The sequence below is a fragment of the Catharus ustulatus genome, chromosome 18, assembly GCF_009819885.2.
Source record: "Catharus ustulatus isolate bCatUst1 chromosome 18, bCatUst1.pri.v2, whole genome shotgun sequence".
NCBI lineage: Eukaryota > Metazoa > Chordata > Aves > Passeriformes > Turdidae > Catharus > Catharus ustulatus.
The window spans coordinates 12,020,737-12,047,232 of record NC_046238.1 but is presented as its reverse complement, the minus strand read 5'-3'; the positions used below and the strand labels follow the sequence as shown (position 1 = coordinate 12,047,232).

Sequence of the window (26,496 nt, the reverse complement as noted above, 5' to 3'; positions counted from 1 at the left end):
TTCTGAATAACTTGGTGCCCTGGCTGGCCAGTTCATCCTCCTGTTAGCAGCCAGGAGCAGGTAAGGCAAAGTTTTTAAAAGGCAGGTCTGTGTTTTTTCATTGCTCTGAAAGGAACTTACAACCTCCCCCTCCAGAGTCTGCCTCACTTAAATCCTCACGCTGTCACAGCTGAAATGTGGCTACAAAGAGATCTAGGAATTCCCCAAGCGCTTGGCTCTGCAGGGCTTGTTTCACAGGTAAGGAATGCAGCAGCGTCTCCTGCCTGTCTGCCCCTGCAGCGGGCACCGCGGGGCTGCCTCTGCCCGGCTGCGCTCCCGGGGTGTGCCCAGGGCACGGTGACACCCCCGGCTGTCCCGGGCTGTCCCGGGCTGTCCCGTGCCAGGCACAGCCCGCCCGGTCCCTGCCATCCCCAGCCGGGGGTGCTGCCGGAGCCTCCCGAGCCGCAGGCTGGCGCTTGGAGAGCCCTAATTAGTGCATGCAGGGGCAGATCTGGGCCCTGCTCTGGGTGTACCCGAACTGGAGCTGTTTAGCTTAGCAGCAAATTGCACAGCGTGATTGCTCGGGGAGCTGGGCAAACTATTCAAAGCAGCAGAAAGCGTCTGATGAAGTCGCCAATATTTTTGTTTGTGGACAATCCCCCAAAAAGACAGAAGCAAACCCTCCAGTTCTTACCTATGTGTTTGCTACTCAAAATTGCTCCGTGAATCATTTGTGACTGAGTGTATGCAGGCAGTTTCTCATGTCCTCCTTTTATTTTGTTCTTTGAGCTCCAGCTACTCCTAATTTGCTTGTGCCAAGTTGCTGATTTCAGCCCCCAAGTTCGCACAGAGCACTCAGTAAATATGCAAGAACCACCTTTTTATCTTGTGCAGTTTTTAGTAAGCAGAGCTGCAGCCAACAAATAATAATTGAAAAGAGATACCACTAAACAGAATCCACAGATTTTTCATGACCAAATGACACATTTCCCACAGGCCTGCCTCACCACGCTCCCCAAGGGATAACAGAATAGCAGTGTCACAGGCAGGTGACGTTCCCTGGTGGCACCCAGCCCTCACTCCCCACACAGACATCTCCCTGCCTGTATCCTTGCCCTGTTACTCTCTAGCCAAAACACAATGCCTGAAACAAAGTGGCTGTGAGCAGGAGTGGGAGCTGAGCGATGGGAAGAGGGAAAGCCCCGGTGTCTGAGTGCAGGAGCTGCAGATGGCCGGAGTGGCTGCGAGGGAAGGGAGGTTGTGCTCAGAGCCCCATTCCAGCTTTCAAATCCCGTGCTCCAGGAGCTACATGCCATTTCTTGGATGTGGTTTGCCCCGAGGGCAATCTCAACAGCTGTGAAGTTTCAACAGATGAACAATGTAGTTTTCAATAAATTTCACCAGGCAAAGGAAAGGATTTTAACTCGTTCATGCTAGCCCACTTTTGGTCTGAAGGCTCTTCTGGACCCGAATCCATTCACGTCAGGAATGTTTCCTGTTTGAGCTCCACTGAGAGGTTTTTCCCCTCAGAAGAAGCTTCTCTCAGCCGTGCCCATGGGTCCTGGGAGGTGCAGGAGCAGCCCTGCCTTTACCTGAGCCACTTGAACCCACTCTGCTGGAGGAAGGCACCAAATGTGGATGCCCCCAGCTCCTGGTGGAGAAAGAAGAGGAGGTAGAACGACGATTTTCCAAATCTCCTTGTGGCAACTGCCTCTTGGAAGTTCCATTTCCTTTGTACTCACACATCCAGAAGTGGGACCTGTGCTCTTGGAGCCTTAATGGCTGATGCCATTAATCGTAAGTAAAAGTGGGGTTTTTGTGTTCCCAAATTCTTCAGTCAGAGAAGTCAAGAAATTACCTCTTCAAAACACATCAGGTGTATCCTCAGATCGCAAGGACAATTACTGTAAATTCCCCTGCTGTACACAGGACAAGACAGCAAACCTAAGTCCAGAGGTAAAAATCCAGCTGAAAAGCCAGGGAGGTTTTTTTGTGCCTGTCTGGGGGGTCTGAGCAATGAGGCTGTGACCTTTGCTGCCTCTCCTGTGGCTGGGATCTCTCGGGAGGTTTCAGGGAATCTGAAGCAGTGAGCTCACACCCCTTGCAGGAGATAACAGTTCTGAGAGAGCCCTGGAGGGATCTCACACCTGTACAGGCTCCCTGCTTCACCTGTCCATGCTTTACTTTGTGTCCAGGCTGGCAGGCTCAGGGCTGAGCACTTCCTCCTCACCCCATGTCTGCCCAGAGGCTGCTCCCTGGCCAGGCTGGTTCCCCCTCTCTCTTGCAGACAGACAGACAGAGAGCAAACATCTCCAGGAGCTGCTCTGGTGTTTCCCCACACAGCTCTGGGGGCACTGATGGAGTTTCACTGAAGTGAAACAGCACAAGAGCAGCTGCAGACAGGGATGGCTCTGTGAGTGGGGCAGGGGTGCCCATGGCTTTAGCAGGCTCTTGGCACCAAGCCATGAACAGTGAACAGCTACTACTTTGAACTGGAGCGTGCCAGTGACTGCCTCCCCACCTCTGCCCCTTCCCAAGACACAGCTCATATGGCACCCAGAGAATCCTGTGAGCTGCTGCAGCCTCTGCACAGCACTGCACAGACACCTGTGGTTTGGAGTCCTTTGTCCCAGCTCTCCAAAACGTTTCATGAGTTTTAGTCACCACATTGCTCTCCCTGTCCTACTGAGGCTCCCCAGCCATCATCTTACAACACAAATTTCTCAGACAGAAACCAAATGTCAGGTCCCATCTTTTCCTTCCCGTAAAAGAAGACAGTGGTATCTCCTTTCCACATGGAAAGTCAATAACTCTTGCAAATGCACAGGGCAGCCTGGTTGTGCACTCTGATTTCTCATGATTTCTGCTGAAATGCTTTTCTTTCAGTTGGCATCTCCACCAGAGTGCTGAGCTCAATGCAGAGTCCACCCACAGGAAGGCTGCAAACATCCTCCTCTGTAGGAACAGCCTGACCTTCTGAAAATTCAGTGGTCTGAGCAAACCCCTCAGCTCTCTGGAAAGGCTGGACACTGAGGATGCTGTGCTGGATTCATTCCCAGCCTTGTGCAAGCTCTCATAGTGCTCTTTTTAGATGTCTCCAGAGTCTTCAGTGTGGTCTCTGAGTGCTTCCCTGGATCTGAGGCTTCTATAGGGAGTTTGTGACAATGCAGCCTCAGAGTTCAGCAATTGCAGCCTGAAAAAAAGTGGGAAAACACTTTGGGATCTGATCTCTGACTGTCCCACAGTTTATTCCAGTGCCATTTGCTAGTGGCAATGCAGTGTGTGGCACACAGGGTAGCATGAGCTTGGAATGGCGGGTCATGGCATCACTGCTGTGCCAGGTTACTGCTGGGAGAGGCACTTTGCATCCCAGAGGGAGCCAAGAGTGTGCTCACACCAATAGAATCCGCATTCCCTCTCCACAGATATCTCCTCTGGCCCAAATTTTCTCGCTCTCCTGTCTTTTCTCCCCAGCTCACGTCCCTGCTGCCTTCACACGGCTTTATTCAGTCAGAGCCCCGTGTCTGGCTGGTTCTGCTCACCCAGCACCAGCCAACCCCATCCTGCTGAGATGTGGGGATCTCTCTCCTTCCTGCTGCTGGCCCTGGCTCGCCAAGCTGGCCTGCACATCCCAGGGACAGACACCTCTCACTTGCACAGGTGAGCACACCCCAAGGGACGATGCCAGAGCCATGTGGAGGGGCAGGAGGGTGCCAGCAGCAGCAGGGCTGTGCCCAGAGGAGCTGGGAGAGCGGGACCTGCTCCAGGGAAGGGAGTTCAGCAGCGTTTGCCGAGGGGATTGGCTGCTCCGAGCAGAAACGTGCGGGAAGAAAAGCCTCGACCCACACCCTGAATTCCACAGCTCGGCTCCAGGGACAGGGAGAGGGAGAGAGGACAGGACGGGACATTTCCAGCAGCCCTGCGACTTGTTCATAAAAGCCTCATCTCACCAGCCCTGCCTGCCTCCTCCCCCATCGCCTCCACAGCTCACGCTGGGTTTTATTAACGCAGTTGCCCTCAGGCTAGAGGGAATCACATCCCAGGAGACATTCCAGTCTCAGATCAGCTTCAGAGGGGATCAGAGGGAGCCAAGGGTGGGGGGCGTTCCAGCAGGACGTTCCCCTGGCGGGGAGCTGGCAGCCTGGGAGCGCTGCAAGACGGCACTAGCAGCTCCTTATCACAGAGCAGCCGCGGGCTCCGCTCCGCGTCCCGGCCGAGAGCCCTTCCCTGGGCTGGGCACGCAGGGCTCCGGGCCTGTGGCTCGGGTGAGCGCAGTGTTGGTGGCCACAGCCACAAGGACTCGAGCCGGGCTCAGCCCCCGTGCCCGGGCAGCTCCAGGGCTCCTCGCCACCCTCCCCCCTGCGCCAGCCCGGACCGGCTCCTCTGGCCAGGAATGGGAGCTGGCTCCCCGGCGTCTGGCTCCCCAGGTGAATTGTGGTGTGCCCTGAGCCTACGCCAGGAAAATGCCAGCAGATGAAACTGCATCTCAGGCTAAGAGACACGAAGATGGATGTGTTTTCCTCGCCTGGCTTGTCTCGCAGGCAGCGCTTCCCGGCGGAGCCCGGCTCTGTTTGTGCGCTCTCGGTTCCTGGCACGGGGCAGGAGACGATTTGACAACAAACACCGCGGCGGAGCTCCCCGAGCTGCAGCCTGGCCCTGCCTGCCCTGCCGGGACCACGGCACGGAACCGCTCCTCGGGGCCAAAGCCCAGCGCTGAGAGCGGGGCTGGGTCCGGGGCTGGGTCTAGAGCTGAGTCCAGAGCTGAGCCCAGGGCTGAGTCCAGAGCTGAGTCCAGGGCTGGGTCCCAGGCTGGGTCTAGGGCTGAGTCCAGAGCTGAGTCCAGGGGCTGAGCCCAGATTTGAGCCCAGGGCTGGGTCCGGAGATGAGTCCAGGGCTGGGTCCGGGGCTGGGTCTGGGGCTGAGTCCCAGGCTCTGTCTCTGAGCTGCTGCAGCTGCACTGGGGCTGCAGCAGGAGAGGGGGGAGGAGGAGAACCCCAGAGAACCCCAGAGAACCCCAGAGGACCCCAGAGGACCCTACAGGACCCCGCAGCTGCTCGGGCTCCGTGCGAGTGCATGGGGCACAGGCTGTGGCTGTCTCAGTGCTGCCCCAGGGACCCCTCCCTGAGAAGTGCAGTGCCAGGTGAGGGGCAGGTCCTGCCCCATGTCCCTGGTTCCGAGGGGGGGCAGTTCCTGCCCAGCAGCGCTGCAGGCACTCACAGCTCTGCCCAGGGGCTGTGCCCTGTACCTGCCCCCCTTAGTTTCATATCCATGGGCACTGCATCCAGCAGATCCCAAACTCGTCTGACTCTGCACCTCTGGGTTCAACCCAGAATTAAGGGCAGAAGAAAGGGGAGTTTTAAAGACAAAAGAAAACAGATGTAAAGTAAGTAGTAGGGAATCAAGCAAGATCTTCTGGAAATTCATAATGAGACTGACCTAGTTAAGCTGAAGTCTGGAAAATGTTGGTGCTTTCAAGGTCCTATTTGGACCCAGGACAGCCTGCACAGTTCCAGTATTTTCATCTAGAAGATTTTCTAAAAACCCAAAAGAGATTTGAAGCAAAGCATTTTGCTGACCAATATATAAATTTTATGTATTACTTTATTTTACATATTATTTTACCTTTCTACTCGTGAGTCCAGGCCCAAAGGCCAAGTTTCCATTCCACAACCACCTCTTGCCCACTCTCCATGCTCAAGTCTTGGGCTTGAGCAGAGGAGAACTGGATAATTCAAAAAGTACTCCTGATCAATTGTGTTTACATGGGCAGTTCACTGTGCATGACCCCCAGCCTTGTTTGCACGCACCAACACCTGTACAAACCCAGCCCACTTTGGCTGCCCAGGAGACAAACAAGGTGCCAGGGCCACAGAAAAGGGGAATCCCAAAAGCAAGAGGTGAGAACAGAGATTTGCTTGACGTATTCTTGTTTGTCACCCACTGAGTGTTGCTGGAGACTTCAATTCAGGAGGTTATCTCCTACAGAGAGAGCAGGGAAGACATCAGAGAAATCAAAGGGGTTTCTCTGTCCTGGGGATTTGGCTCCTGGACCCTGTTCCAGCTGCTCAGGGAAATGCCCAGGAGGTGTAAAGCTCCGTGCTGACTTTGCAGGGACCCGAAGCCAGGACCCCAGGCACACAGAATACAGCTGTGAGAGTCACACCAGGGAGGTGGCAGGAAACAAAGGACTTTGGACAGACAGGCTTAATCCATTTAAATTCAGTTTCTCACTTCCCTCCCCTTTCCCCTTGGCTCTCATCAGAGCTCTTCCCCCACCTCCTCTCAGTCCGAAGTGCCTTTCAGCAGTTTCACACCCAAGTGGCCCATGGGCTGAGAGAGTTATTCCACCTCTTTGCTGCTCACAAAGAATCAAACCTGCTGTTCTCTTCCTCTTGCACAGCCTCTTTCCCCCTAACACCTGCTGGGCTGTAGAGAGAGGTTATCCCCAGCTGGTGGTTCCTGTTGAGACTCACGTTACGTTGCTGCTTTGCCTGCCCAGGTGTTCACAAGGCCCTCCTTGTTGGGAAGCCTTAGGGGAGTGGGAGAAGAGCTAATGCTTGTGGTCAGAAGGACTTGGAAAACTCAAGACAGCTCTGCCACTTTCTAGGACTGGAAGGCCCTGAACAGATGCTGAACAAGAAGAGCTCCATGTGGAGATGCTAAATCAGCAACATCAGTGGCCATTGGCACCTCTCAGCCATGAAAACTTCCACTGAGCTCCTACAGTCGTTCTGAGAAGCCCAGATTTAGCTCCAGCCTGGCAGGAGCTGCAGGAAAACGAGCAGACAGTGAGATGTCAGACTGGGAGATGTCAGACTGTGTCAGTGCTCTGGGCTGGGGTGGGAGCCCTGTGCTCGTCTGGCAGCAGCCTCTGTGCATCCATCGGGCTGCAGACAGGCAGGGTGAGGACTGGACAGGACAGACAGACAGACAGGACAGGCAGTGCCTGAGATAGCTCCCAGCCCAGGAACACAACAAAAAGGAATTCCGCAGGTTTCACACGGGGCCCTCTGCAGAAGGTGAGCACGAGAGCCCCCAGAACACCCAATGGGCCATTTTCCTGCTGCTAAACATCTTCTTCCTTGGCTGGCAAATGCCTGTGATCCCAAACACACCATGCACTTTCTTTTGTGTAAAGTGCCTTGGCAGAAGCCAGCAGCTCTTACACACAGTTCCATCTCTGCAAGGACCAAGTTTCCCAGAACACCCCCTTTAAAAGTCTCTCTCCCTTCATTAAGAAGAGCCAAAGCTGCTTTACAGGCTGCTCCTGTGCCTCTCCCCACTTCCCCAGGGCTCCACTGCCATGGGCTGGAAAGCACTGAGCTCCCAGAGACACCAGCATTAAAAGAAAAGACACTAAAGAAAAGAGAGACAAAGGCAGGAAGGCTTTTTTCACTGGGACCCAGCTGTCTGGCTCAGAGAAAGGCAAGAAATGAGGGTCTGCTCTGCATTCCTGGGGCACAGCCAGAATAACAGCACAAGGGTAAATTCCACAGTGCAAAGTGTTTTTCCCTCTTACCAATAAGGCCTTGGGGATGCACTGAGCACGGTGCTCCAGTGCAGGGACATCTTGCTAACAGCCTGAAAGTTAAACACTGCAGCACCTTCCAAAGGCAGCCAAGACCGGGCTCTTTCTTCTCACATCTGCTTACCGTACTCAGTATTTACACCGTCAGTATGGTTCCCATAAAACTAAACATGACCAACTGATCACAGACAAATAAAGCAGTAATAGAGTCTGGGATGTCAGGAAGCCTTACCCACTCCCTGCACACCAGCCCAGGCAGCTGGAGATCAAAGTTTTCTTATTTGCAATACATTTCTTGAAACAATTTTCAGCTAAACTTGGTCTGCTGAGAGGATGCTGACACAATCCAGGGCTTCTCCCATAGAAACAGGAACCAAGAAACCAGATCTGTGCACTGCTGCCTCCATCTCCAGGTGGCTGAGCAGATGGAGAAAGCTTTGGCATCTCCAAAACGGGGAGTTGCTCCCTTCTTTCCCCTCCCTCAGCATCCCAGCTAGGGAAAGCCTTCTTGCAAAGGGTGAGTGAAAGGTTTCAGTGAAAAAGTGAGCAAAGCAGAGCCCTGCACAGGCAAAGCAGGAGTGCAAACAAGTTTCAACCCGGCTGTGAGCTACTCCCCATGGGGGCTGGAGTGGTCTCGACGGGCACTGAGAGGATTGGGTTTAGTCCTTGGTACCCTCGGGCAGGAGAGGTGAAAGACGCCTTTAAAGGGACCCGTTTGAAGGCACCCCAGGGCAGGAGCGGGGTGCAGGGAGGCCGGGGCCGGTGCCGGGCAGGCGGGGCAGGGGGGTCCCGCCCCGCTCCGCCCTCGGGGGGTGGCGGGGCGGAGCGGCCGGGCCGGGCGGGACCCCCCTCCCGCGATGCCGCCGGGCCGTGTCCCCCCGGCCCGAGCAGCCGCGGCTCGGCGAGAACAAAAGGCAGGAGCGGGAGGAGGCGCGAGGAGGAGGGCAGGCGGCCACGGTGGGGGGATAAAAGGCTCGGCGAGGACCCCCCCTCCTCCTGTGCCCCATGTCCGAGCCCGCTCCGCCGCCCGGCATGGCCCGCCCGCCGCTGCCCGCCGCCGCCTTGCTGGCCGCCGCTCTGCTGCACTGTGCGCCCGCCGCGCCCGCCCGCCGCCACAAACCGGTGAGTGGGGACCGCCCCGTGCCTCCTCCGGCTGCCTCTCCGCTCCCCGATGCTGTTCCGAGGGCTGTGTCTCCCCGGCAGATCCGCAGAACGGGACGAGCCGGCTTCCCCCGGCGCCCCGTCCATCCCCGAGCCGCGCTCGGGCAGCGCTGCCGGGACTCGCCGGCCCCGGGACGGCTGCGCTGCCTCCCGCTCCCCGGGCTCCTTCTGCCTTACGGGGGAGTTTTCACAGCAGTGTTCCCGAGGGAAAAGAGAGTTTAGGAGAGGACACGGCATCCCCGTGCCCTGCAGGCTGCAGCACTCGCTGCTGCTCCAGCACACCCCGCACACTGTGCTGGCAGTTCCCACAAGTGTTACGGGCAGACGAGACTGAAGGGATGGATCAAAGGCGCGGGCAGCAGAGGAGCAGCAGGGCTCTCTCTTTATTCCTGCACATGCCTGCCCGATCCCGGCACCTGGTTCGGAGCTGCGAGCAGCAGGGACTGCGACTGCCAGAGAAGATCAGCGGTGTGAGAGGGATTTGGGGGACGGGGGAAGACAGAGAGCTCCTTGTGCTGGGAATGTGTGCGTGTGTAATTGGGTTATTATAGACACGAGCTTCGCTGGTGTCCATAAAATAATAACAGAGAAGTGCCCGGTAGCAGCCCAAGGGGATTAGTTCAGGTTCTGTCGATGGTTTTATTATCTGCTCTGTCATCTGAGTACTTTCTAACTTGGCTGCTAAATCTGCTGTGGGCTGGGACTTGGCACAGAGCAGCCTTGGCCCCCGGAGTGCTCGCGTTCCTCCGAACGAAATGTCACCGTGCTTGGCTCGGCTCTGCCTCTGGGGAAGGTGAGGCCAAGCTCGGTGGTGGCACTCTGCACTCCAGGAACGGCGCTGCTCTGCGGCTCAGTCCCATCGGGGAGCAGCAGTGGTGGGCTGGGAGGGCACAGCTCCACCCGCATAAACCTGGGGACTGCTGGCTGGGGACACGGGCTGGGCTGGCAGGTGCCTCCTGCCCTGCCCTGTGCGAGCAGGGAGGCTGCTGCTGCTCCTGAGGAACCTGCACAACCTCTGCTCCTGGTCCTGCTGCCAGCAAGGACCCGTGTGGGATCCTGGGGGAAGGGAGACCAGCCTGGCTTTCACAGCCCAGCCCAGCCCTGCTGCCATGTCACCTTCATCTCCTTTTGCCAGTGCTCGCAGCTGCTCAGTGACTGCAGAGGTTGCTGGGGCTCAGCTGACTTGGCCAGTGCCCCTAGAAGTGGGAAGTACCAAATTACTGAAGAGCACAGAGTTAGTGCAGGAGTCCAGGGCTGCTCAGACTCTTGGTCCATCAGATCCACCACCACACTCCAGAAGGTGCCCCCAGCTGGCAATCTGCCAACAGAGAGGTGATTTCTTTCTCATGCCAGCCTAATGCTCTGCCCTGGGAGTGCCAATCCTCCCTTGGCTCCAGGTGGAGTTACTCCTGGAGGTATGTTTTGTTCAAGAATACCTCGTGCTTGTGTGTTTGACGTGGGGCTCAGGGACTGATGTGTTTGACTCAGTCTTTGCAGAGATGGTGGCTGCGTTGGTTGAACTGGAAATGGACAGATGATTTCCCAGCCTTTCAAATGGCAGTTCTGTCATCCCAAATAGCTGTTCTTTTGGGTTCCTCATCTGGTGTCAAGGCTTCTGAAGGTTATTCTGCTGCCTGCAAGGTGAAGGCAGTTTTACACTGTAAAGCTGGCAGCAGCGCACCCTGCTCCTCTCCCGGCTGGGGAACAAGTGAGTGCAGGACAGCTGAGGTGGCACTGCTGGGCTGGCAGAGCCCGTGCCCTCGGCCACCCTCTGCCCTCTCACAGAGAGCTGTGCCAGCGCTCTCTGCTCTGACTGACTGCTCCGAGCCTGCTGCACAAAGGGATGTTTCCCTAATGTCTGACAGCAGCTCATTTCCTGTCTGGGCACCTTTTGCTGTCAGGTGATGAATGAGAAAGAGCCAAGGGGCTGAGCCGGGAAAAGAGATTCACACTCCAGGAGAGTTCCTCGAGCTGTGCTGGTACAGCCCAGGTGCAGGAGTGTGCTGCACCCCGGCTGCTCGTGCTCCAACAGCGAGTCACAGCAGCAGCAGCAGCTCACAGGGGAGGGAGTCGAGGGCTGAGATTAATTTTAAAGCCAGGCTATAGGGCAAGCTGCAGAAGGACTTGTGTTCTTTGAAGCAAGCCCTGTAAGAGCTCCTTCACTTTTATATTAATGCCTAAAGAAAGAAAGAGAAAACTGAGAGCAGAATAAAGGCTGTGTCTGGTGTCCACTGTAAAACTGGAGAACAAAAGATCTGCAGTCCTCGGGGCTGTGCACACACAGACACTGAATTCCTGCCTTGCTTTCGGCTCCCCTGGGAAATCAAACTCCTGCATTTGCTGGGAAGCTCTCTGTCTTGGAGAAGTGGTGAGCACCCTCCCAGCTACCAGCATAACCCATCGGGGTCCTGCAGCTCTGCCCCTGAACACAGCAGGTTCCCCTCTGGAAGCAGGCACTGCCTTCCCCACAGCCCCTGCCCGCCTCGCTCCGGGCTCAGGCAGCTCCTGCAGGAAGGGTTTGATTTGCACTCTCTGGTTTGGCTATTTAAATCCTGCAGTCAGTGGTGGGGTAATTTTAGGCATGTTTATCTTCTGCTCTGGGAGAGACTCAAGACACATGTAAGTAGTTATTCTGCAGCGGGTTCGCTGTGTTTGTGTTCCACAGGCAGCACACACGCACAGCCTGCAGTGTGCAGGGCTTGGGGGGCAGCTGGATCAGGGAGAGCAGAGAGACACTTTGGGGAGGATCCCCCTCTCCAGGTTATGCTGCACTTGCTTCCCCCACACTTATCCTGCCCTGGCACCATAAACTGTGGGGCTCTGCAGGAGAAGGGATGCAGTGTGTAGGAGTTGTTTGGAAAGGGATTTTTGGTGGAAAGCTGTCCTGCAGGGATGCTGATCCTACTTCTTCCTACTAAGTAGCTCTTTCCTACTAATCCCAAATACACAGACAGGTAAATGAAGGGTTTGGGGGTGCTCTTGCACTGGGGATGGCTCAGCCTAAAGTGAATGGAAGCACAGCTGAGTCTGTACATAGCTGCCCAGCAAAATGAAAAGCAGAGCACTGCAGGGGTTCACCAAGGGCCACAGACATGTTTTTAGATGTTCACTGAGATCCTGGTGCAGGTAGAAGAGTCCCAGCAAGGACAGGCAGATGACCAGACTTCTTCCTTGGTGGATTTGGGCAGGAGAGAGGCACTGGTAGCTTATGGCTCCCCTTAGCTTGGATGTAACTGCACAATGAATAAAACATCTCAACCCCCTTCCTCCCCTGCCAGTAGTGTGCCACATCCTAGAGCAGTTTCTTCATTTCAAGGGGATTTCTGGGTCATAAGATTAAGGGCTCTTGAAACCTTTTGCTCTGTCAGCATCCTGGGGCTTGTTTGCTCTGCAAGTACTCCTGTTTCTGGCAAACTGTTGCTTGGGTGTCACCAGCAGCTTGATTGTGGTGTTGTTGATGGAATAGTCTCACAAACTGTCACATAATTAAAATGTCTGTTAATAAAAATAGTCCCACAATGTTTATTCATTTGCTTTCTCTTGTTACACCAAAGCCTGGTTCTCCTCATTCTGTATGTGGGTATAAACATTTGCAGTCCGTAATGTTTCATGTTCCACGTTGCTTAGGAAAAATAAACATTTTCGTTTTTTCATTTCTAACAACAACTACCACCAAGTAATCCGGAAACAAACTGTCAGGCCCTGGGAGGTATTGCTGGATGGTGCCATGGGGTGTGGGAAGAGAGTGGAGAGGAAAATCCAAGTGTGTGTGCAGGGCCAGGCACTGCAGCAGCTCCTGTTTGGCCTCAGCCTTTGTGCTCTCCCTGGCTGTGTCTGCACTGGGACCAGGCTGCAGCCCACCATGGAGCCTCCTCCAGGAGTATTTTGTGACAGCAAAGAATTCAGAGAGGGCTTGGGAGGTTCTGCCTTTTCCTGAGGGAGGCAGGATCAGTAAATCTGGTAGCTTTGCCTGGGCATTATTCCACTACCAGTGCCTTGACCAGGAGCACATTTAGCTCAGGTTAGACCAGACTATGAAATTTCACCTGCAGCATCAGCACCTTCCCAGCCCAGTCTGCTCCTGGAACACAACCTGACTAGAATGAAGCTGGTTCCATTTTTACCATTAACCATCAGCTGTAGCTGCACTTCCAAACCCAACCCCTGCAAATCCATGCTGGGCTGAGAGGCAGGCTGGACAAAAAGCTGTCTGTGCAGCAGGAGAACAATGCTGATCTCAGGCAGGAACATTGCTGTTCAGAGGGTGCAGAGCCCGTGGGGGACATAACAACCCCACAGTGACAAAAATGAGGTGAGAGTACTGTCTTGTATGAGAGCTGCACGAGAAAGCATCTCTGCTGTCCTTCCCCACTGAAATAAAAGTAGGGGTGCTCTGAGGTGCAGGCTCGAGGTAGGAGGAGGATAATGCTGCCAGCCAGTGAGGCAGCAAACACTGTGAGTAACAAAAGGAGAAAGCAGAAACAGAAGCAATGGAAAAGCAGGAGCAGAAGGGGCAGAGAAATTGAGACAAAGTCATGAGCTCATTCCCCAGCTTAAGAGGAAACAGCTCCAGTGACAGGGGAAGCATCCAAGACTGGGGGGATTCAGGCTGTAACTTGTCCAGTTGCTCCTGCCAGACAGGGAGAGGGGTCTCCTTTCATGCCCATGCCACAGAAGCAGCCAGGAGCCCAGGTAATTAGGTACACAATAGAGGGCACAAGCTGAAGTTAGGGCAGGCAGAGGAGGATGGACCCAGGCACAGAGAGCCGTGGGTTTGTCAGCACCAGGCACCAGCCCCACTGCTGTGCTCCTTCAGGCACGGTGCTGCTGATACTCCACTGTAGCTGGGCTGCCCCAGCTGCTGCTCCTCCTGGGAGCTCTGCAGGGTGAGTGCTGCCCAGCACAATGAGGTTAAAGATGCTCCTGGCTCCTTGGGACGGCTGGAACACTTCCTGGGAAGATTGGCTGGTGTTCATCTGGCTCCAGCAGACCCAGAGGTGATGGCTGTTGTATCACAGCACTTGAAGGCTGATAAAGCTGTGAGGAACTGAGTGGGCAGCCTGTACCTCCGCTGTGGTTTCTGCTGTCCCATGGGATCTGCCCGTTCCCTCCTGCCCCGCCTCAGCCTTTCAGTCACAAGGCTGCAGGCAGAGGCATTTTCTTTGTGAGGAGCTGTGACCAGCCTGCAGCACAGCCCTCTTTGCATACAGCTTTGCTCCTCTGCTGTCCTCACTGCCCTCAGCCCTTGGTTTCAGGCCTGGAATCCTCTCTGTGCTTGTGCTGTATTCACATTCACTGATCAGCCTCCACTGCAGCTGCTCCCATGCCCAGCAGCCGCCCCAGCTCTGGGTTATGCAGGGAGGGGCAGTGCCAGTAGCTGCACACACTCAGCCACACTCAGATCTGTTTTGCACTCTGCTGGGACAAACCCTGTCCTGGGTTGCAGGGATTTTCCTTTGCTTTTGTGTTCAGGAATCACTTCCCCTCTGCTGGTGGGATGGGACAAGTGGGGATGCCCTGACAGGTACCCAGCAGGCAGTGCCCTCCTCGCCCTCCCCTCACAGGTCTGCAGCAGCTTCAGCAGCAGCAGGGCCCTAAGTGAACCCTAAGCAACACAGTCAGGGTGTGGTACCACAGCTCAGGGAACAAAGCTGGATCTCCCCACCAGAGGCTGGGCTCAGCACTGGGTGGGAAGGATGCAACCTTAAACAAGTGGACACAATATCTAATCCCTGGGAAGTGCCTGCAGCAAGGTGTGTCCCGCCAAGGAGACCAAGATCTCCAGCCTGGGTGTCCCCCGAGCATTGTTTGGCAAATGGTTTGTGCCTGTCACATTTCCCCTGGCCAGCTGAGCCTGCAGTGGCCTTTTCCAGCCCTTTCCTGCCATGGTCCTAATGTCGGGGCAGTGACGACAGGGAGAGAGTCACTGTTTGTCCAGGGGCACAGGCAGGGCAGCAGGGCAGGTCTGGCCTCCTGCCCCACCCACAGACCCTTCCAGGACCGAGTCTGAAAAGGGCAGGAGGAGCAGGGAGGGTCCTGGTATTGCAAAGAAGGGTTTAGAAAGCTGGGATTTGTAACAGTGGCCTTGAGCTAACCAAAGAGGGGAGAGAAAAGCTGCTCTGGTCTGCTCTGAACATGGAAATCCTCAAGGCAAGAAGGAAACAGGCAGCTTCTCCTCTCTCTGCTCCTGGTCAGGGGAGAGTGTTGATCTCCAGTTTCTGCCAGTGGCCACAGCCTGTGAGGTAACTGGCCTTGCCAGGAGGGCAATGTGCAGAGCATCATCAGGACAAAAAAAACAGGGTTTTTTTTTGACCCAGAGGCATCTGGGCCAGCCTCAGCCCACTCACCTGCCCGAGCAACTCCTGAGAGTTTCCCAGTGCTCCTACTCCTGCACTTCCTGGCCTTGGAAAACCAGGTGCAGTCACCACCCCAAGTCCTCAGCTGCCAGGGCCTGGCTGTGGGTGCTCCTGAGTGCACCCAGGAGCAAGGAAGGGGCTGAGCAGGCTCCAAGCTGTGCTTTGGTGGCACAGCTGCCATTGTGTGCTTCGGTGTCATTGGTGCTGAGAGCAAGGTGTTGGCCAGAACATGAACTTTGTCAGCTTCTCCTGCCAGCTGTCCACTGCAGGCAGGAGCTGCCAGCCCAGGCAGGGTGCCAGGTGCTCTCAGAGAGCTCCTCTTTGAAAGACAGGTACCTCCAGGCTGGCAGGGCTCCAGGGCTCAGCCCTGTGCAGACTCCTCTGGGACTGCTCCTCCTCCCCCTCAAGCACTGAGTGGATGCTCGGTGCCAGGCTGGTGGCTTGGACAGGTTTTGCTGCCCAGGATGTGAAAAGACTTTCTCTCTTTGCATGTGCTGCTGGTGCAGTTCCTGTGGTGTGTGAAAGTGCACTGGGGCACCAGGATTGGATCAATGGTTCTGAGGCAAAGGCTGGCAGGTGCCAAGCCACCAAGGGTGTCTGTCTGTCTGTCTGAGGAGCACCAGCCAGCAGGCTGGAGCAGTGACAGACACACAAAAGCCTGAAGTGATGTGTGGACACCCAAACTGCACCCTGTGTGACCTGCCTGGCTCCCCTGTCCATCTGTGCCTCGCTCAGAGGCACGGGGCCACGGCAGGGCCAGAGCTCAGTGGCGGAATTAATGCCAAGGCCTTCACACTTCATTCCAGCCCGCATGAATGGGCTCATTGTGGGGAGCAGAGTGGTGGCAGCATGCGGATTACACGGCATCATGGCAGCTCTGGCACCGTGCCATCCTGACCTCCCTGTCCCTGCCAGGGCAGCCAGCAAAGTCGGCCTGGAAGAAGGCAGCTCTTTGCAGGGGAAGAAAGAGCCGGCCTAAAGCCCCCTCTGGAGCCCTGTGGGACAGAGCCTGCCTGTCCAGGTACAGGTGCACCACTGCTGCATCTCAGCTCCTGTCCCTGCTCAAACACCTTTGTGCTTTTCCTGCACAAAATCAGGCCAAAAAAATCTGTATTTGGCCCTCTGCAGCACAGTGATGTGGACCAAGTACCTCTCACCCCACATGCCTCACAGCAGGTTGGGGGTGACACCTAGGTCGTGTTTCATGGTGGCAATACAGTCCTGCTGTCACATGGGAAATCGGTGGAAATCAGTTAATTAGCATTAATTAATGTTGTCAAGAGAAACTTTGCTTTTCCAGCTAAGTGTGGGAGAGCCCAGGAGATGTTATGCCAAGCAGCATCAGTGAGGCAAGGGGATATGGCGCAGTCCTTCCCTCGGGCAGTGGTGGGGCTGCAGGGACAGTCACTGCTGCTCTCTGCCCCCGGGCTGGGCTGTCACCCCCATGTCCCTGTGTCCTGCTCTGCCATGCTAAGACCTGCCCCCAGTGCCAGGGCAGCAAGAGGACACCACGGAAGTGACAACAGGGAGCACAACTGTGTGCTGGGCTAAAGAACTTCCTCCAATTAATGTCACCTACCCGGGGCCAGGAGGGAATAAAGGATGTAGGGCAAAGGGGGAGAATTTATTCCCTAGTGATTTGTTTTATATTTGAAGGGTCTGGTTCTCATCCACAGCCTGCAAAAGTATTTCCTGCCGGCCAGCTGCCAAGGAAATGTGCACCAAAAATAGCTGAGTGCTTAGTGGGTGCCATGGCATGACACAGTGCCTCCCAGGTGTGGGCCAGCCTCAGAGCAGCAGGGCCCAGGGAACAGGCATGTTTGTGGGGAGCTGCTTGTGTCCTGCAGTGGGGAAACAGCCCTGGGCAGAAGTGGAGCTCACTGCTGCAGCACTGCTGGGGACAGCCCCCACCACTCCGCAACAAGAAGCATCTTCATGGACACTGACGCTGTGGTTTTGCTTTTGCCTTTCAGGACATGTCTCGAAAGCACCAGCCCTGGAAGGAGCAGGCTCCTTGGCTGTCTGCCCTGGTGAACGCTGTGGGCACGGGTGTGCCAGCCAAGGGGCTGCCCGGGGGGGCAGGGGCTGGCTGGAACCCCCCTCGCTGCGGTGTGCCCGACCTGCCGCCGCTGCCGGGCCAGAGCGGCCGCAACCGCCAGAAACGCTTTGTGCTCTCCGGGGGACGCTGGGACAAGACCAACCTCACCTACAAGTAAGGCAGGCCTGGAATGGCAGCCAGGCCTGGGTTGGCAGCCAGGCTGGTCTGCTGCTCCCCAAAGGCTCAGCTTGCAGCTGTGATGTGGCCCTGAGAGCTGCAGGGGAGCCGTGTGCTGAACCACGGCAGGCTCGTCCCCAGCACCTCCACATCCCTCATGAGCTCACCACAAACACAGCCCTGCCCTCCCAGCCCTGCCCTCCCATCCCTGCCCTCCCAGCCCTGCTCAGCCCCAGAACAGCACCCCTGGGCACACACGGTCACTGCCCCACGTGTGCTGAGCTGAGCCTGCACCCCCAGCGCTCTCCTGCTGCGCCTCTGCCCCCACAGCCACCCTGTGAGGGCTCACCTCACAGTTTATTTTTAAAAGATCTTTTTATTCAGCTGTTATTGATGGTCCCATAAACACCACTTCAGGGTAAAGTTTTGCCCAAATCACCCCACACATTCTCAGTTGTGAATCTACTCTACAGACTGGTGGGAGGCTTGTGCTGCCTCCCCAGCTGCCCTCAGGGGTATGAGTGGAGAAGTGAGCACAGTCATATGGACCTTGACAGCATGTAAATCATCTTTTGCTTAATCCAATACAGGAGACAGTTCCTCACACCATCAGCAGGCTGCAGATAACAGAAAGGATTCTTATTTTTTTTTCTTTTTGGTCAATAGTGTTAAAGGAAGAAACACAGCAGAGATTTACACACAGCAACACTGTGGTGGAAGGGAAAGAAACTTCCCTCTGTGGCAGACCTTTCAGTCTGCTCTTGTTATTGGAGGAAGTGGGAACAACTGCTGAGTGAAGCCAAGCTCTCAGGGGCAAAAGCAGAGATTGAGGAGAAGAAATCACATCACACCACTCTCAGGAATCCTTGTAGTGGTGGCCTTACAGGGGACAGACCTGGGGAGTGCTGTGGCACTTCAGAACAACACAGAATTTGCAAAACTCTCCAGGGAACTCAACTCTGGCACACCAGCCAGAGGGTTCCAACACTGAAGGGATTTACCTGCTGCACGTGTTGCTTGGCAGAGGGTGCTGGAGCAGTGCATGTATGGATGGGAGATGCTCTGGGGCTGAGAATGGTGATGCTGTTGTAGAACCACTGTCTCCGTGCCAGCCCTGCCCGTGGGAGAGCAGCTGATGCTCTCCTCATCCAGTGTCTGTTGTCTTCCAGAATTATCAGGTTCCCATGGCAACTTGTAAAAGCTAAAGTGAGAAGGACCATTGAGGAAGCTTTGAAAGTCTGGAGTGATGTGACCCCGCTGACCTTCACGGAGGTGCAGGAGGGACGGGCTGACATCGTCATCGATTTCACAAGGTGAGCAGGGTGGGCAGCACGCCCTCCTCCCTGCCAGAGGAGCAGGGCTGGAACCAGAGCAGAGACCTGCCAGCACTCAACTCAGGCACTTCAATGGAGGCTCATATTTCTGCTTTCAGACACTGGAATAATTTTAGTTCTGTTGGTTGTGGGCTGCTTGGTGTGAGTGCAGCTGTTCCACGCTGGCTGTGCACAGCACCGTTACTGATCATTCATTAATTTTCCCGGTACATTTAAGTTTCTCTGCCCACAGGCTGTTTTCTTAAGCGTTTGTTTTGACTTTCCATCTTCAGGTCCTCCATCCTGTCCCTTGACTGAACAATGTAACTGTCTGCCCAAGGACAAATATAGTTTCTTGGTTAAGTGAACCTTGGCTCCTGGCCTGAAATTCTCCTTTGGTAAAATACGCACTGGGGCAAAGACTTCCCTGAGCTGCGTGTTTGCACAGAGCTAATGAGGGCAGTGGAGACTGTCCAAGCAGTGATGTGATTTGCATGCTGTGTATTTGTCTCCCTCAGCTCTCTCAAGTGGCCACATCTCTCATGGGTTTTCTTCATTACTCATCAGTGGCTTGGCTTGAGTGAGGACCTGAGAGTTTGGCTGGGTTTGCTGCCAGCTGCCCCTCTGCAGCCCCCCACCACTCAGTGATATCAACTCAATATTGGCTTAGGCAATCAGCTCCTTAATTCTTTAGGCTCCACAGTCAGCTCTGGGCTGGAAGCTGAAGAGGGGAAGGGGAGAAACAACCCTGAGAAAACATACAAACTCCCCAGGGTTTGGTGTGACTGAGATCTGCTTCCTCAGTGCTTGGTGTGATCAAGCTGCTTCCTCCGGGCTCTGATGCAGAATTTGGCTTGTGGCAATTGGAATAGCTCTGAGCAGTTGATCTAGGCCAGTGGGATGAGAACTGCTGTCCCCTCTCAGCGGTTCCCACTTTGGCTGTGTGATGCTGGGGCTCCACAGCCCTTTGTCTGAGGTGCAGTGTGTCTTCCCTACAGGTACTGGCATGGAGACAACTTGCCTTTCGATGGGCCCGGAGGGATCCTGGCACACGCGTTCTTCCCCAAAACACACCGGGAAGGAGACGTGCATTTTGACTATGACGAGACCTGGACGATTGGGAACAACCTGGGTACAGTACTGTTTGTTACAGGAGGAGCTGTGGGTGCTCCAGGGTGCTTGTCAGTGAACTTGGAAATGATTCCCTGTGGTGTGAACAGGGACCCTGTAAATCTGAGAGACAACAACTATTTTTGTGGTGGGCATTGTCATCTCCCAGCACTTACAAGCCTGCTGCTAGCATTCAGGTCTTTTTATCTTTCAGCCACAGCAGAGCTGGTGTCCAGCAGCAGGATCCAAGCTTCCCCATGGACTCCTCCTATGGTGGGGAGCAAGAGATGGCTCTTCAGTCTGGCTGGGTGCCCTGCCACTTGGGAATTGCACCTGGCCTTGGCAGGAGTCATTAGAAATGAAACAAGGAAAGGATGAAGGAAAACTGAGGCTCAAGCTGTGTGTGACACAGTTATCTTCTAAAGAACAGTCTCAGTCCCAGTCTCTGCACACATTCTTCACCATCTGCCCTCAAACAAGCCCATAAAGGGAAAGCACCCAGGCCCCAGCTCTGTCCCTATGGCCTGGGAATGCTCTGACCATAAACAACACCACATCCAGTTAAGACTCTTTCTAAAATTTTTGCTAATAATAGATCCAAGCTGGTAGCTCTTTGCTTGGGCACTCAGGGTCTGGTGTCACAGTATCTCATGAGATACTGCAGTACTGCCTGGGACCATCTGGAGCAGTGCCCAGAGCAACAGTTTCTGGAAAACTCACCAAAATTAACCCAGGTCAGCTCCTCCTCCTTCCCAGTTTATCTACATGGACAAAGAAATAATCACAAGGCCCAAGTTGACTCCAGGCCTCTCTGGAGATTCCCAAAAATGTTGGCCATGTCAGTGGGCTCTCCCAAAGCCCGTGTCAGTGCCAGCTCTAGGCCGGTCTGACTGCATGGGACATAGCACTGCTTTGTCTCCAACCCTGATCAATTCGACCCAAAACAAGTCACAGAGCACAGGACCTCTTTGCAGAAGTGTTTCTGCTCCTGGGGGATGGCTGGGCTCTGTTAGGGTTGCTGTGTTGTTGGGGAATTTCTTGCATTATGCCATAAAACAGTGGTGGGGGCAAACCAGGAACCAAAAGTGGACACCAGTTCCCATCAAAATCCAGCTCTATTCCATGGCATTCCCCCATCCCCCCAATATCATCCATAAATAACTGTTGTAAAAGCTCTTTGGAGCTAATTGCCATTTAATATGCTGAAAAGAGCTTTACGATATAAACATGGATAAATCTTTGACTCAGCTCTCGGTGAGACAGGGAAATCCTTGGCCTTATTTCACTGATGGGAGAGCACAAGTGTGCCCTGGGGTCACTGCAGAGCCCCACGTGGAGGAGCATCCATGAGGGACACAGGGACAGCTCCTTCAGCCGTGCTGCTGTGCACCTCCCCTGGAGAATCTGACAGCACAGCTGATCTGCCAGCACTGGAAAGCAGCAAGTGAGGAGCCTGCCAAGCTAAACACAAGTGTCTGAAAGTTTGTAATAAATCACTGGCACAGAAATCCCACTCTCTCAGCTGACCTAAATGTGTTGATTTAATCAGGTCAGTGCTGTGCAAATTCATTGCTTCCAGGTAAAGCTGGCCAGCAGAGGAAGGCCGGGGCTCTCCTTCCCCTCCACCCTTTCCAAGCATTATCCCCACTGTATTGTCCCTGGTGCTGAGAATTGACCTGCTTCCCTGGAGCCTGATCTACTCCTCTGGAGCCAGCAGGGAAATCCTGCTTGGAGCATCAAGGCTTGCTGACACATCCCTGCTGTTCTCATCACTTGGGCTGCAGCTTGGAGGATTTCTGGCTGAAGGGAAGTGAATGAATATGCTGGGACTTGTCAACAAACAGCCTCCACTCATAGTGAAATTTATCAGCTTTAAAAAGGACCCATTGGAAGCTAAACAAAACATGCCAAATAATACAAGTATCAGTACTGAAATCCCCTTTTCCCCCTTTCCTTTTGTAGTTGCTCCAAGGTCATTTATTCCTAAAACATGATCTCCCATAAATCTGTTTAAGTCTGGTGAAGAAGCCTAAGGCCCTGATATTAGATAATATTTTATGGATTTATTTCTAAATGACACCTCCTTGACACAGTCCCCAGACAAGCAATAAATGAGCTCCCTCTGCTGTCTGTGTGACAGCAGCCTTTGGCAAGTGTTGATCCCAGAGCTCTCTCACTGACACCAGTATCTTCCACAGTGATGTGATTGAGTTGAGATTTACTAAACTTCAGCTCTAGCCAACAGCTGCTCAAGGCTGGGTGGACAAACACCAACCTTACCACCCCACCTCCTACACCTGTGGTCCAGATTTCCTTCTCTGTGCAAATTTATCCTTTCCAAAGGTGCATGGAAAATCCTTTTCTTCCTGGTAGCAGATGAGGTAGCAAGAGCCTCTGACAACAGAATTGCAAATTACCAACTTGTCCAGGTTAATACCCAAGTGTATCAATTGACTCATGGTGCTTCTAAACCAGTGAACCCCTTTATTATGTCCTCTGACTCCTTAAAAAAAGCCCACAAACATTTTGGAGCTACACAGGAGATACCTGGGAACAACATCATTGGAGGCAGATTTCTCTTTCCTCTTTTTGGACTCCTAGAACACATGTCAGTGTCTGGTAAGTGGTAGGAACAGCCCAGGAGGCCAAAGCGTGTGAGTAGATGAAAGTATCTTCCATCTTTTCCCTTTGTAGGCACTGACCTTCTGCAGGTGGCTGCTCATGAATTTGGCCACGTGTTGGGCCTGCAGCACACGGCTGTCTCCAAGTCCCTGATGTCTCCTTTCTACATCTTCCGCTACCCCCTCAGCCTGAGTGAGGATGACAAGCAAGGGATCCAGTACCTATATGGGAAACCCTCACCAGATCCTGACCCAACCCCAACTCAGCCAGCAGAGCTGCCCCAGCCAGACCTCGAAACAAATGAGATCACCAACGTGGAGGTGAGTGCATGGCTGCTCTGTGCCCTTCCCTGACACCAGGAGGCTGGCAGCAGCCTGGCTTCGTGTCTGCCTTTCCATGAACACCGCTGAGCCCAGAGCCACGGCTGGCACTGCAATGTGCAGGGAGTATCTCTGGCAGCACATGCCCAGCCCAAACTGTGCAGCTGCCTGGTCTGGGCTCAGGGGCTCCTGGGGTGCATGCCCTGACCCGCTGTGCTTTGGCAGGCTGTGCAGCCCGACGCCTGCCACACAGCTTTCGATGCTGCAGCCACCATCCGAGGGGAGCTGTTCTTCTTCAGGTCCCGCTACGTGTGGCGGCTCCGGGCTGGGAAGCTGCAGGACGGGTACCCAGCCCTGGCCTCTCGCCACTGGCAGGGCATCCCCAGCTCTGTTGATGCCACCTTCGAGGACCCTCTGGGCAACATCTGGTTTTTCCAAGGTAAGAGCTGGGCTGTGATCAGATGCCTCAGAAATGCTTCTCAATTACTTAGGGGTAGTCAGGACTCAGCAGGTTCCTGGGGGAATAAATCTCCTGGAAACTCTCAGCAATCCGGTAATCCTCGTTATTTGTTTCCTTATCTATTAAAACGTTTTATCAGGTATTGAGGACAGAAGAGAGAACAAGGGCTCACTTTTGTTTTAAACACAGCCACAATATCCCATTCTCCTTCCCTGGAACACAAACACTTGTAATGAGCCTCTGCCCTGGCAGAGGAGAAAGAAGGAAACATTTACTGTCTCTCCAGCTGTCATGGGAAGCACTGTGCCAGAAGTGGACCCCAGCAGCTTCCCCTGGTTGTGCCTCTGGACAGGGCCCTGCTCAGGGGGTGGACAGCATTTTCTCTGCTCCTCAGAGACCTGGATGTGGAACTTCCCTAGTACCCCTTGACTTTATGAGCCTACAGTGAGCCTGGGTGTGGAGCCAGGCAACCTCCAGCAACCAGAAAGATTAAAACCAAAACCACCTCCTGGCCATTTCTGGGGTTCCAGGCCAGCAACAAACCCCATTTCAACTACACTGTTTTCTTTAATGCTCTCCCCAAGTGTAGGTTCAATAGGAGGGATGCAGAATGACATGGGGACCCATTGTGGGTGTGCACACCCTGTCTGCACTCCATGAGACCGAGTATCAAAATCACACCATGGCTCTGCAGGCAGAGCTCCTGCACAAACACATTTCTGAGCACCTGACCTGCACACAAGGACTTACAGTGCTAAAATTGGCAGGCTCCTACGGTGAGTGAAAATGAGATAAGGGGAAGGTATTACATGCCGTAGGCTAATTACAGAGATTCCCATTTTAATCTAATCTGGAACCGTGCTTCCAGTCTCTGTATCAGCTTGGCAAATTCTTCCTGGTTTCTGCAGCTTGCTCCTTTCCAGCCACATGCCCCCTTTGTGCCTGTGCATGCCCACGATTCCCACGTGCTGAAGCTGCAGGGCAGAGGCTGCTCCCTCCAGACAACTTTCACAAATAGAGAAAAATGCTGCTGAAATGCTCCCCACCAACACCCACCAGGCTGAACCGAGGTGGGATGTCAACGCATTGACAGCATTTTGGACACACAACACTGGCAGTGTCCATTACACTTGGTGGTGTTTTCTGCCTCTCAGGCACAGCTTCCCGTGGGAGCTCTGCCAAGGCACCAGCTCCAGTTGCACAGTTCACTGCCAAATTATCAGAGTTTTTGACCCCTTTGTCTCCCTCTTCTGTCTCTCAATAGATTCTCAATACTGGATTTATGATGGTGAGAGACGGGTATCTGGTCCCACACCTATCGTGGAGCTGGGTCTCCCTGCATCCCCTGTGCAGGCAGCTCTGGTGTGGGGGGCTGAGAAGAACAAGATCTACATCTTCAGTGGAGGCAACTACTGGCGCTTCAGCCCCCACAGGCGCCAGGTGGACAACATCTACCCCCGGGCTATGGCTGACTGGCGCGGCGTCCCGCCGGAGATCGACGCTGCTTTCCAGGATGAGTTTGGTCAGTGCAGCACGAGCATGGCCTGCTCTGCCTGGAAGAGCTGGGCAGATTTAGACATGTGGTAGTAGTGGACATTTCCCAACCATAACATCTCACGCAGTGTAGAGGGGCAGTTCCCTCCAGTAGGTAGAGAATTGAGAAGTTTCATTCTCATTGATTGCAGCAACTGATATTGAAAGTATGATAGAGAGAAGTCAAATATCTGACCAAGGAATGGTCACAGAGTCCTGCCCAACTCTTACTGCTCCTGCCAAAGGAAGTGATGAGAAGACAACAGAAACACTGCCCACACTTCAACACAGGAGATGAACAAAGAATAGGCTGCTTTTGGTATTGGCCGTCCTCCCATTGTACTGAAAACAGCAGTGCCACAGAAACACTGGGGACAGCCAGGGGGCTTGGGGTGACAGGTGTGGTGAGTGCCTCTCTCCTCTCTAAGGATGAGGAGAAATAACTCCCCACTGCTTCCAGAACCTAAATTACAGGGCAGCTTGCCCACAGGAACAGATGCTCTGAGCAGGTCTTCACGAGCTGCCTGTCCCTGTCCCTGACATCCTCTGCCCTCACAGAGCTGGTTGACTACAAGCATACAGGATACTTAAACCCACTAGGAACCTGTTTACTGTCCAAAAAGTAAAACTACATTTCTTATTGAAACCAAAACAGTGTGAAAGAAAAGTGAATGCCACAGGCCTGGGTTCAAGTAAAACCTCCTGCCTCTTCCAGCTCTGTTTCAGTACTGCATGAGTTGCAGAGTGACAGGCTGAACAAAATGCTGGAAAGAGCTCTGAGCCACATGAATGCTGTCTTTTCTAAACCTTCCTCTCTCACCTACAGGTTTTGCCTATTTCCTGAGAGGCCGAGATTATTGGAAGTTTGATCCAGTGCAGGTGAAAGTGCTGGAGGGCTACCCACGCCAGATCAGCCAGGACTTCTTCAGCTGCACACCCTCCTCCAACTCCTTCCGATGAGGGGGTGCCTGTGTCCTTCACGCTCCCTCATCATCTCCCTTTACCTCCAGCAGCCACCCAGAGGGCTCTCTCTGCCATTCCTGGCTTCCTTCCAGGCTCAGCATCTGATACACCGGGTGTCTGTCACAAGTGACAAGGTTTGCTCCTCTCCAGTTCCAGCAGCCCCAGCTTCAGTTGCTATCAATGTAGAAGCAGCTGCCGTGTTCTGTACAGGCAAGGGCAGCCACTCTCGTCTAGCAATAGCACCCCAAAAGCCAGCAGGCCATGGAATGGGGTCATACTCTCATGACTAATCTGAACCCTATCCTGTAGAACTGATCCAATGACATTTCCTATGTTTACACAACTCACTACGGCAGCCCTTTGCTGCTGCAGACGCTGGCCAAGGAGGAATGATCCCCCAGCCCGGGGCTTTGAAGGACACCGACCCTTCCCGCAGAGGAGGAGGACTGCGACGTGCGGTGCAGCCGTGGTGACTGCCAGGGCCCTGCCCAGCCCCATCCCGCCCCGATGCTGTATCCCTAGTACGCGTTAGGATTTTGTACCGATCTGTACATAGACAAGGGGCCTCTCCCTCCCTCCCTGGTGCCGGGTGCCAGTGCTGGACGCTGCCCCGCGCTCATCCCGCCGAGGTTCCCATCCCGGGAGGCTCAGATGCACTGATCGCTCTCGTTCCGCCGTTCCCGGCCCGGGCTGGCAGCGCTCACCCGCCGTGCCTGCTCAGCCTCTCGCCAAACACCCCGGGCTGCGAACAGTCCCTTCCCCCTTCCCTTCCCTGCCGGGTGCGCAGACACGGCGCTGGGGGTGCTGCCACGGCCGGAGCCGCGGGACACACCGTGCGGCGCCCCGTGTGTATTTGTGTATTTATGTACCGCCCCGCCACAATAAAATCCGCCTCTTTTCTACATCCCGGTGCCGGCCGTGCCTCCCTCGCCCCGC

At 54.5% G+C, this 26,496-nt stretch overlaps 2 protein-coding genes across 2 annotated transcripts in view; one reads left to right on the top strand and one right to left on the bottom strand.

The window, feature by feature from the left end:
• LOC117004833 (coiled-coil-helix-coiled-coil-helix domain-containing protein 10, mitochondrial-like) overlaps window positions 1-8,920 on the bottom strand; it is a 13,457-nt gene extending 4,537 nt beyond the window's left edge. The window contains exon 1 of the mRNA XM_033075955.2: window positions 8,628-8,920. Within this exon, the coding sequence (XP_032931846.1) occupies window positions 8,628-8,905 (278 nt within the window). The 5' untranslated portion in view covers window positions 8,906-8,920. The remainder of the gene's footprint in view (window positions 1-8,627) is intronic.
• Window positions 8,370-26,440, top strand: MMP11 (matrix metallopeptidase 11). The gene is made up of 8 exons (XM_033075954.1): window positions 8,370-8,629; window positions 16,998-17,236; window positions 18,409-18,552; window positions 19,551-19,684; window positions 22,357-22,604; window positions 22,830-23,043; window positions 24,329-24,586; window positions 25,424-26,440. The coding sequence occupies exons 1-8, from the start codon at window positions 8,513-8,515 to the stop codon at window positions 25,555-25,557; spliced, it is 1,488 nt and encodes a 495-aa protein (XP_032931845.1). The 5' UTR covers window positions 8,370-8,512; the 3' UTR covers window positions 25,558-26,440.
• Window positions 26,441-26,496: the final 56 nt, after the last annotated feature.